The sequence below is a fragment of the Semicossyphus pulcher genome, unplaced genomic scaffold (genome assembly GCF_022749685.1).
Source record: "Semicossyphus pulcher isolate SPU_LCO1_2020_fin unplaced genomic scaffold, fSemPul1.0.p SCAF_14, whole genome shotgun sequence".
In the NCBI taxonomy this organism is placed as follows: domain Eukaryota; kingdom Metazoa; phylum Chordata; class Actinopteri; order Labriformes; family Labridae; genus Semicossyphus; species Semicossyphus pulcher.
In genome coordinates this window covers 30987153-30999302 of record NW_027211648.1, presented here as the reverse complement: position 1 = coordinate 30999302, position 12150 = coordinate 30987153, and the positions used below count along the sequence as shown (strand labels likewise).

At 42.5% G+C, this 12150-nt stretch overlaps 1 protein-coding gene across 1 annotated transcript; it reads left to right on the top strand.

The window, feature by feature from the left end:
* The first annotated feature begins 3236 nt into the window (after positions 1-3236).
* On the top strand, positions 3237-7222 carry LOC138590775 (stonustoxin subunit alpha-like). Its single transcript, XM_069661132.1, has 2 exons — positions 3237-3319; positions 6628-7222. Exons 1-2 carry the CDS (start codon positions 3237-3239, stop codon positions 7181-7183), a joined length of 639 nt encoding a protein of 212 aa, XP_069517233.1. The 3' UTR covers positions 7184-7222.
* Positions 7223-12150: the final 4928 nt, after the last annotated feature.

Below are 12150 nucleotides of genomic sequence, written 5' to 3'. Positions count from 1 at the left end.
CAAAATGTGAGCAATTCTGTGATTTAAGGTTTGACACTGTATGTGCAACAAGATTTTACTTTAAAATCAGAAATGTAAGTAGAATACATTTCCCCAAATAATAATTGTGACTGATCAATAAACAGCCTTAAAATATCTTTGTGCCTTTTGGCAAACTTCTTAAAAACAATTAGAGGAACACAGCGATAGACTTTGGAACCTACAAAATATTTTTGGCAAATCACTATTTTTCAACAATGCTATTCAAAACCGTTTTAAGACAATTTACAAATGTGCTTTGCAAAAAATAAATCACAAGTAGTAATATCAAACAATGCTGTGTGTCTGCTCCACCTGAACACAGAGGTGGAAGACTTAACCATAGAGACAACAATCTAAGTTGGTCCATTTAACAGGAAAAAATGAAGCAGTCCTTTTGGACAAGTGTGTTTGAAAGTTGCATTGCAGGGATTGGACAAGGACTTGTTCACTCCTGAAGCTTGTTTTTCAAGAACTGTGCCTTTGATGACAACCTGTACCCATCCAGATTTAGAAGAATGCACAACTTTGAAAGTGCATTTGAGCTCTGGTACCCACCAGCTTAGGTTCAAACAGTACATCAGTCCAAATAACAGAGCACAAGCAACCACAATGCTCTCCAAACCACTGAAGACCTCCACACCTTCAATCAGGACACCAACTCCCTCTGGTACATCTCCAGGCTCCGCACCCTCCTTCTGTATGACATACACTCCCATCACAGTTTGCTCCATGAAGTTTTGGCCTCTGTGTCTGTATCCTGTGGAGTAAAATAAGACAAATACATTTTCTGAGTCTAGATAAAGAGTGGCAAGAGACTGGAGGAAAGACCATATTAAATGTGCTGACTGCAATGTGGGGATCTGGAAAAGATCACATTAATAAGGTCAATAGTCATTGTTGCAGTCCATGGAAATGTAGTACGTGACAGACAATCAAAAATATAGCAGCTGCTTTGATGCAAATTTCTTAATAATTTTCTTCACAACACTTTCAAAAACCTCTGTACAAAACGGTTCATAATGACAGTGTTTTAAGACATCGAAACGCTGATTTGTTTAACAGATGCCAAATTAGGTGAAGGACAAAAATGACGCTTTAACTGTTCAGGATTTTAAAATGTATGTTTTGCCTTCTAATATCATTTTCATCACCCTTATTTTCAGCTGCGAGTTTAACATATCAAGTGAATAAATATGTATATGTGACCTTGTCACACCTATTGTATTTACGTAACTCAGCATGTGATCCTTCACAAGTTTCTCATGGTCTCCGTTCAGGTAGATGCACAAGGATGCATGCTCGTCTTGTATGTATTGTGTCATCCTGACAAAAGACAGTCTTCATAACAAACTGCAAGTTCTAAGTGTTGAGTATGGTTATTGTGTGGTAGGACAATACTTTGGTCTCTCAACATCGATACACAATCTCAACCAAATCAGACACAAACTGAGGCAACCACACACACACAAGGTGGTTTTTCATTAGGACCAAAAAGTTCACTGTAATTTTACCAATTAATTCCCCATCTCTGACCGAAGCAAGAGTGAACAGTATGATCGCCTGATGAAGTCTGTAGGGATGTAGTATGTAGGGACAGTCCGAAAATATAATACCAGAGTGCTGAGATATTGCACTCACAAGAATGGGACACAACCTGAAAACATAATGCCTCTGGCCGCTGCTGTCACCAATGCAGAGGCAGAAAAGCCAGAGTCACTCAGTCAGAATATTCTGGACTTTGCTGATAACAATTGCTGCTAATAATTTGATCATTTTAGATTTTATGGAACTGTGAGGGCTAGAATATATTTGAGTCTACAGTTTTGCATTGCAATGTGGTCACTAAAAAAAGCTGTAGTAAAAGAACAGGAAGGTGACGACAGATGAATCTTAATAAAAGAAAATAAAATAAAAACTACTTTTAAAAACCTTCATGGCCATTTAAGTATAGATTTGAGTTTACCAGTTGCATTTAAATGCACCATGAAATCTCGCACGCTTTGATGTTGTGATGGAGATTTCAGAGTTTAAAAGGTGCACCTGAATGCACCAGAATTCCTTTTTTATAGTCTATGATCGTTGCTACAATCAAAGTGTTTAAGCTGACAGACCACAGCTCGCAGGTGTAGATGTGACTGCAGCTCAGAGGAGCCTGTTTAAGTGCAGTGGAGTTAGTGAGCCTGTTGAGTCCGTTTGCCCATTTTGGAACAAACCTTGGAGATGGCCACCATGAGATGTCTGATTCTTCTTCCAGCCACCCCACCTTTGCGTCGAAAAAACTCCATCATGCGTGATGAGTACCGGACCAGCTCAGCAAAGAATGCAGACAGCAGAGGTGCAGTTGATATGCACATGAACTTATCAATCTGAAAAACATAAACAATGCACTTTTCACTCATCCTATTAGAACATCACAAGAATACATAATACAGGATGGATGTACAATGAATTACTAACCATTTGATCACTACATCTGCACGACCAATGAAGAGAGAATAACTACGTATCAAATTACCCATATCCTCGTTTTTGGTCAACACTATTGCATTTGATTTGTCATTATTTAACAGTTCTTGTGTGTGCACAGTCTGGGGCATACAAACACACCTAATATATTTAGGACATGTTCCTCTTTCAAAGTGAACAGAGCTGGCTATCTGAAAACTAAGTGACCCATGAAGACCAAATACTCCACTAATGTGCAAATGTGATGTTACAGACAGAGGAAAATAACTTGCTATAGACACAACAAATGTATCTTGCTTCTTTGTAATTATTTCCCCAGAGAAATACAGTGCACTTCAGCCTACAATAAATTAGTGAGGCCAGTTTGCTTGATAAGAGCAAACGTTTGCATCACATCTTTCATGGCATCATATCCTCCAATACTTTCCTTTAGCCAATATGTGCATACTGCACATGGAGAGTGTTGCGTCTCTGTGACAAAAAGGTTTAGACAGGATTTACTCGGCCTTTTGTGAAGTTCCCCGAGATGCAGCTCCGAACCGCGGCAGGGAGTTAATTTCAGCTGTTCAGCCGAGCTCGCAACGAGCCGTTATAAAACGTCGATAGAAAGATGCATCAAACATGATGAACAGGTTTAATACTTCGGCATAAACGCAACACACGGGTCCGCTGATACGTCTTGTGCTATAACTTGAGCTTTATAAGGACTGACTAAAGAAACTTAACCACCTTAACTTTATTGACTTACCATGGCTACGACTAAATCCTGGAACACCCCCCACACCATGTCTCCCCCATGCAGAGTGCTAGCCTGGCTGAGGCTACGACATGGGTACACCGCAACACATTAACCAAAGGGCTAATGCCTTCACTGAAATGAATGCTAATGCTAAATTCATTGACCATGCTAGTTACAGATGAACTTTTCTGCAGCGCGGTTCAGTGGCAGGCATTTTTACATTTTGAGAGATAATGTACCTGGGTTGTACATAAAGAAAACCTAACTTAGATATAGCAACGTTTAGCTAGCCTTACCTGTGAAAAACACGAATGAGGAAATACGTGTTTGAGCGAGAACACCCAACTGACAAATGTCTTTATTTATCAATCACCCTGTAGCAATGAACAGATTTGTATGAATATATTTAAATGACTTACCCTTATTATCGAGGATGCCCAACGATAATGTGAAAGAGCAGGGGCAGGTGCTCGGTCAGTCCACATCCATGACACATCCGAATCCCGCTTCAACAAACTTTTTCAGCTTCCGGTGGGCGTGGAGCATGCGCAAAAGCTAACCCTGGTCAGAGTTATTGATTTGATTGACCTCATTCTCATTGGATTGACATTAAAGAAATTAATTAATCCACATTTCTTATTTGTCATTCCCAACGAATACGAACCGATCATTTAATGTACACAAATACAACAAACTCATTTTATATGAACATATATCTAGTTTACTAATCAAACAAATGCCCTCGTTGTTTTTTTGAGTGTGTGCTTCTGCGTGATAACGATTAACAACATCGGACATATTTAATTCCACATTCAGTAGATTTTAAACAAACAGACACAATAAGGAGACCTCATCTGACACAGAGACTCTGTGAGTGACACGCAGCTAGTGCGAGCTCAAGCCGGCACCGCAGCAGCAGCACGCACTCCAGCAGACCGTCTCTGAAGTTGTAAAAGTTCAGCGTCTTACCGGCTGCCTCTTCGTAGATTATCGGTCCTGCACTGTGGATCAACTTTCCCTGAACGCTGCCTTTGTTAACGTGCTCTTTGTTGATTCCTGCTGTGCTGCTCCTGTGATGCTGTGTGTGTCTTTTAATTGCTCCAGGTGCGCTCGATCAGGGCCGGTCGATTCCTTCCAGTTTGTTTTGGCTGCACCTCGTTTAACAGCTGATCAGGCCCACTACGTTACCATTCATTTACTGATTAGTTATTTTCCTCTACATGCCATGTTTAGTTTTATTTACATATAAATATATATATTTATACAGAGCTATTTTTATATCTGTATCCACATTTATTATTTATATTTTATTTAGGCCACAAACTGCAGTTTGACAGTTCTGCTGCATATTGGACCTAATAGTCATCACTTTATCAACACAGAAGGAAAGGAAGGTATTGCAGTCATCAGCAGTAAAACATGGTGATGTGGAGGGCGGTGGTGAAACAAAGATTTAAATAGTGTCATGAAATCTTAGGATTTATTTTTGATGAAGAAATCAGGTAAGCAAAATAATCCGTCCAGGCTTCCTGTCCTGCTCCTTTAAAAGAACGCCAGAGATCTTTAAGATGTAGGTGATGCACTTCCACAGACGTTCAGACCTGTGACAGTGAGGTCTCAGGCAGCAGACAGCCTCTGTTATCCACTGACAGCAGGTAGCCCGTGTCCTCACCTTTACAGGTGTCTCTTTGTCCAGTAACGTGGAGCAATGATCATTAAAAGACGGCATTAAAAAGTCAACATGTGAGGATTTATATTAAAATCACAGCAGAGGTGTGCTGACAACTGGTCGCTGTATTTGCTGTAATGATGCCGGCATGCAGTGTTCTATTAGGACAGGAAAGGTCATCAGTTACACAGAGATCAAAGGAAATACATCAATGATCACTGATCAGTAGGTCTTCACAGCCGATATCATCAATATCTATCCCAGAGAAGAAGGTCCGAGGTGTGAGCCCTCCTGTGAGCGGGGCTTTAAACATGTGGCTTGAAGTTCAAAGATTCAGTGATATTAAGAAATTCAGTGGCTCCACAGATTGTGACATCATCAATGTGCAGGTTAAACCAGCAGCTAAAAGTGCTCTGTCCAGCTTCATGAGAGAAGTCAGAAAGTGAACTCAGGTACAAACTGAGCAGCTGGACCAGGAGGTCGATCAATGAAAACACCACAGTGAGACCTCCACCGCGGCCTGAGAGACGTGGAGTCCCAATAACTGAACAGTCCATGAGGCACAGTTCATTTAAAGCAACACATTGTTTATGTCAGGTTTCAGTGTAGAAGAGAAGAGACAGACTGTCCCTTAAAATAAGTCATTCAATATGTGAGCCTTGTTACCCACAGATCTGCATTAATCAGACACATTTTAATAGAGGAACGGGGCCTGCGGGGGGGCATGCAGGCTAAAGGATCACTCGCCCACCAGGGTGATCCTGACGATGACGAGGGCGTGTGTGTGTGTCTGTGTGTGTCTGTGTGTGTGTGTGTGTGTGTGTTTGTGTGTGTCTGTGTGTGTGTGTGCGTGTGTGTGTGTTTGTGTGTAGTCTGTCAGGCTGTCTGATCACACAGGAAGGCTGTGCTTCTCTGGCCTCGGCTCTAAGCTCCTCCCACCTGAGAGAGCTGGACCTGAGCTACAATCATCCAGGAGAACCAGGAGAGAAGCTGCTGTCTGCTGGACTGGAGGATCCACACTGCAGACTGGAGACACTGAGGTACAGACAGACAGACAGACAGACAGAGAGACAGACAGAAGCTGTCTCTCTGTCTCTAACTGGTGACCTTGCTGTCTGATGGAGGATGTGAGTGAAGCTGTATGAAGTAGATTCTGATCTGGTTTCTTCCTCCAGGTTGGACCATGGTGGACGGCACAGACTGAAACCTGATGAGAGGAAGTGTGAGTGTGTTTGAACTTTGCTTCATGAGAACACAGCTGCTCATGTTGGGCTCCAGTGTTTGTAATTGTCTGACTGAAGATGAATTTCAATCAGGATTAACTTTCTGTGTTTGTCAGTGTGGCTGTAAAGATGTACGAAGTGAACAAAGTGAACAGCAGGATCCAATAAAAGAATCAATACATTTGATTATCAGTGCAGAGAACATTCACTGTGTTTCTTCCAGCTCTGATCTTTCTGCTTCATGTGACCTCTGACCTAATAACAGTTTGAGACAGCAGATGGTTCACAGCTTCTTTGTGCTGCACTTTTATTACTGACACTTGATTGTGCTCTTATCCTGGGCTCCACACATCCTGACTGCCATGTTCACTAACTGTTCATTTCATTACAGCTGCAGTGTTGAGTTTCAGTGCTGCCAAATATTCACAGTTAAACATGAAATCTAAGTTTGACTGACTTTCAGAAACTGTCAGTAAAGTTGTTTTTGAATGAACAGATGATAACCTGCAGCTGTGTTGTGTCTCCTTCTCTCCATCAGACGCCTGTGAGCTGGAAGTGGACACAAACACAGTGAACAGACACCTCAAACTGTCTGACAACAACAGGAAGGTGACATGGGTGTGGGAGGATCAGTCATATCCTGATCATCCAGACAGATTTAACATCTGGCCTCAGCTGCTGTGTAGGACTGGTCTGACTGGTCGCTGTTACTGGGAGGTCGAGTGGAGAGGATGGGTTGAAGTATCAGTGAGTTACAGAGGAATCAGCAGGAGAGGAGACTTTAACGAATGTGTATTTGGATGGAATGATCAGTCCTGGAGTCTGAGGTGCTCTGATAAAGGTTACTATGTCTGGCACAATAACATAACAACAAACATCTCCTCCTCCTCCTCCTCCTCCTCCTCTCGTAGAGTAGCAGTGTATGTGGACTGTCCTGCTGGCACTCTGTCCTTCTACAGAGTCTCCTCTGACACACTGATCCACCTCCACACCTTCAGCACCTCCTTCACTGAACCTCTGTATCCTGGGTTTGGGTTCTGGTCTGGTTCCTCGTTGTCTCTGTAGGTGAGAGAAACTCTGCTGACTGAACATCACTGACTCTGTTCACTGACTCAAACTCTTTGATGAGTCTGATTTCATCACTTTGATTTGATTAAAAACTCAAAGATATTTACTTGTAAAAAAGAACTCATGATTTTGATTCATTTGTGTTTCTGTTATATTTTGAACAATGTCGTCGTTTATTTGAATAAAATCTTGACCTTTGATCCTGAAGGAAATCATTTCATCTCGTCTGTCGTCACTTTGAACACGTGTGACGTTTGTCTTGTAACAGGTGACCCTTTGTGTGAGACCACATGGACACAAATGTTGGAACACTTTCATGAAGCTCACATTCACCACATGAACACAGCGGCCATTTTCTCCTGACGTTAAGTTCAGGGTGAGAAGCTCAGATACTGTTAGCATGTTGTGCTGCTGCGTTCAGGTGCTCATTTGTATAAAGGTAGTGAAGGTGACAGTCTTTGTCATTTCACTGCTTCATTGATCAGCAACTGAAAAGACAACAGACAGTGAAAATCCAAAGAAGCATCAGGACATATATCAAGGTAAAACTACATATCTGATAACACACCTGCTGCTATCAGACAGCAGCTAATGTTAGCATTAAACACACACTCCTACTGCTAGCTTTATTTGATGCATTCAGTTACTTTCTAGCTATTAGCGCTGTTAGCTAGGAAGTTGTTGAATCCTAATGTGAGTGTCTGAAATATGTTCAGATGTTCCTCTAACAAGAGAGTGACGGTGAGCACAGACACAGATAGCTGCTAATCACTGCTAACATATCAATAAAATAACAGGATGATGTGACTGAGTGTGAAATCCAAGGGCGTAACCGAGGGCGTAACCATGGTATCGACATGCTGTCTTTTGTTCTGTCTGTCTGATTAGACGAGCAGGGCGAGCTAATTAAACAGAACGTAAATTATCTGTACATCAAAACAACACTTCTTACCCTCCCCTCCATGTAAAGATCAAGTTTGACTTTTTCCACCTGGACTTGAATGCATCCCTCCGCTCCTCTCAGAGTATCTTGTATGTGTGTGAAATACGTGTTGTTGAAGTGTTAAAATTCAGGTATTTTTGAACTGGTTGGCCTTCCATATGTGGAAGGGCGCACTGAGTGAGTGGTCGAGAAAGTAAGAGAGAGAGAGAGAACGGCAGAATGACGGTACATGCAAGCGGAGCAGAGAGAAAGGTTGGGAGTGAAGGTGTCAATCAGCTGTAGCCTTACATTAAACATCAGGGCTGCATTCAAAACGTTTGAGGCTCAAGCCAGCGCGCACCGGTGTGTGCTGACTTAATTTGGCTGAAAGCAAGTGTACACTTGTGAGGGGTGTCACACACTTATGTTTTCATTAACAAATGGAAATAAATAGAAAATAAATAGGAAATAACAGGAGACAGATCAGCTGACAGGGTGCAGATATGAGGACATTTTTTCTACTGTATAACACCCAGTATACAGGGGAACACAGGTGTTCCTTCAGTGCTCAGGTTAAACAGTGAGAACAAATAGCAACAAGAAAAGACATGAAACAAGTTGAGACAGGAAAGTGAAGCAGTCTGAAGCTGAGTAAAGACGTCTCTGCTTTCATTCATGTGAGTAAATGTCACAACTGAACTCGGACTTGAACCCAAATGCACGACTCAGAAACAAAGTTCAAATAAACAATCTTTTAATAACAAAGTGCAAAATGAAAATCACTCTACAGTGTGACGGCGTCCTGTTAGAGCCTGCTGGTTTTCCTTCTCCTGGTTTGGTTGCAGGTTACTAATGGGCGGGGTTTCGCTGCCCCTGGGAGCGCCTGGCCAGTCTCCAAGGTGCATTTAAGAGCTGCCCGTCGACCTGCACACGCTCTCCTCTTGCTGCTCTGCTCGTCTCGGTCCTGCGACACGCCAGTGAGATCCGCATGGTGTAATGACTTTGTTTAGTTGCACATACATCCTCTGGTATGACGTGTGCCTTCGCATATCATATAAATAATCGTGGTGGGCCGCCATGGCCAAAAAAGCCAGGGCCATTTTTTGGTCTCAGTCCAGCCCTGTCTCGTGCCCTTTGTACCTTTACATTCTGTTATTTTGTAAAACATTGTCGGGACCGGACTGTGCCTCTAAGTCAGATTCCATAAGTAAAGGGAGGTATTGAAAATAGCTATTAAAATAAATTAACAATTATTAAAAATAATTATTAATTATATAAATGATATGATTTAATCTACGTTAAATCACCTCTGTATGGGGCACCACTTAACGAAGTTAAGAAAATAACCATCTAATTACCTCAGTCTCATGAAGTATACTAGACTATCAATATAGACTCTGATTAATAACTAACTTAATAACTATAACCCAATTATTGATAGCTAGTAGGTTGAAGGATTCAGACTTCAAACACAGAAGAGGTTGGCAGTATTCATTGTTGTGCAACATTAAACAGACAGCATTTTATTTCACACAGTGATTTATTTAAAAAGACGATAAAAGCAGAAGTAAAACACAAAACATGTAATCTAACTAATGCTAATATTTACGTGTGTGTGTGAGAGAGATAGAGAGAGAGAGAGAGAGAGAGAGAGAAAGGGGCATGTCTGTCTCAGGACAGGCAGAGACCCAAAAGGAGGTTGTGTCCATGAAGAGACCACGTCTAGGGGAGACAAAGAACTCATAAAATGGCCGATTCAAAGATGGCCACTGAATGCTGTCCTCTGTCTCAACCAACTTGCACTGAGCACATGGGACGGGTCGAAACCCAGAAAAAGAACCGGGAGGTTTAATTCCTGGCTGTTTAGTCTGGTCAAAGGGTCAAAAGGTCGGCCCAAAATATTGTCTGTGTGTAAGTCTTGAGAGTGCCGGGTTAGGAAAGAGCGAGGTTAATTTAGCATGCAGACGATGTCTTTGTGTAAGCATAAGTAACCTCACCTACAATCAACACCTGACTAAACAGACGTTACAACAATACAACTCTGTAACTAACCAAATCAATAACATTACAATACAGTAAACATTCCTGCTTAGCCGGTACTGTGAGTTATTCTAGCTCTGCCCAGATGTTACGTTACCAGACCGTGGACGGAAAGGCGTTGCTGTGCTGTGTTGCAGGTTGTCAGGCCGACGATCCTGTTGCTCAACCCGTCTGGGGGAGCAGTGGTTCTGGTGAAGTTGCAGTCGTTGTGTTGGTGTCCAGTTGGAGGGAAACTGGTCCTTCGTCGCTCCGTTGTCCTTACTTGAAACGTTAGCTGGCAGACTCTTTCAGCTGCTGCTAAACTACGGTTACTAGTTCGTGCTGAGTAAACCGGTAATCTTTCAGCAGGATCTCGCATCACTGCTGAGGCCTTTTACCGGTTAGCAAGCCATGAGAGCTGTTGAATTGGAGGGAACTGCGGCAGCAGCTCCGACCTTCTTGGAGGGCGGTGGAGAGCTTCTGAGCTTCAGAACAAAAGAAAACAAAAACAATGGTGGTCTTCCGGCTTTACAGACCTGGCCAGGGGGAGGGGTTTTCACGTGAAGGTGTGAAAACCTAGAGGCTGCTGGGAGTTTGAGTGTTAAGTTCAGCTGCCATTTTGAAGAGTCAGTTTTAAGTCCATAAACGAACACATTCCAATATTGGAGATGCAGTGAATCCCAACAAAATATTTACTTTTGAGTCGTTTAAGCCGAGTATTTCCCTCTTTCCTCATGTCTTGTGAGCCGGGTCATGACAAATGGGAGGCTCGTCCAGCCGATTACGCACCGGTAAGTAGTTTTGACTCAGTTGGAGAAATTGTGAATGAGATGACGTCATTGTATTTACTACAGAACCGTGTGCAGACTAGCGTGGGAAAATAAAAGCTGTGAGTAGTTTGTTGTGTGTGTAAGCGTTTGATTGGGGAAATATGCGGTTTATTGGTTAAAACTAAGTATTGTTTGGAGGTGTACCGTGTTTTTGGGAGATGTGTGCGGTGTCGAGTAGTCGAGGTAAGTGTCAGCGGGTGTACAAATGTGTGTTTGAGGAGCACAATCCTCTATAGGCAAAGCGGCGGTCCATCTTTAGGTTCGTCAGGTTTGTTTTTTTTCTGGTAGTGCTGTGGTGAGCGTGGTTAGAGCAAAGCTCGGGAGCACGCCAGAGCTTCGAGGGGTTGCCAGATAACTGGTCGCCTTTACCGTGCTCATGGTATGTGGTGCACAAGAACCTGCCATTGTATCCGCATGAAGACTAGGGTTGAGTCAGAGCAGTTAGACCCGGTCAGGCAGTTAGATAGAGGGGATTGTGGTTCTCTTGGTGGTCTTGTTTGAACCTTAAGTTCACCTGTTGACTCTTTTGTGTTTTTCAGGAGAGTTGGGGAGAGGTAAATGTTCGTCTTCGGTTTGAGCCACAGTAAAAACAAAATGGCTGAGGTCTCAGATTTTGTTAAAGCTCAGTCGGAGGAGTTTTTGGACAGGTGCACGAAAGAACAGCTGTTAAGGATTGCCGATTATTACCAAATCAAAGTATCTGATAAAAGGTTAAAGGACACAATTAAAAACATTTTAAAAGCTAAGTTGAGTGAAATAGATGTGTTGGCTGTAAGCGAGCAGCCTGGGTGTCCTACTAATGCTGCTGGTTTGTCACTGTCGTCTAGTGCGGTTAATTTGACATCTGAGCAACAAAAACAATTGTTGTTGTTTTAACTGGAGCGGGATAAGATGAAACAAACGGACATTGAAAAACAATTGGCTATTGAAAAGCTGCGTCATCAGACTGAGCAGGCAAAGCTGTCACTGCAACAATACAAACTGGATTTAATAAAGAGTGGAAAATCTGTATCTGAGGGTTCGGTGAACTTTAACACTTCCTCGCTATGTCCCGGGTCTGCTGAGGAGTGTTTTGATGTTTTAGGTAATCTTCGGCTGTTACCAAAATTTCATGAGAAGGACCCAGAGACATTTTTCTCTTTATTTGAGCGCGTGGCGGACGCAAGAAAGTGGCCGGAGTCGTCTCACACGTT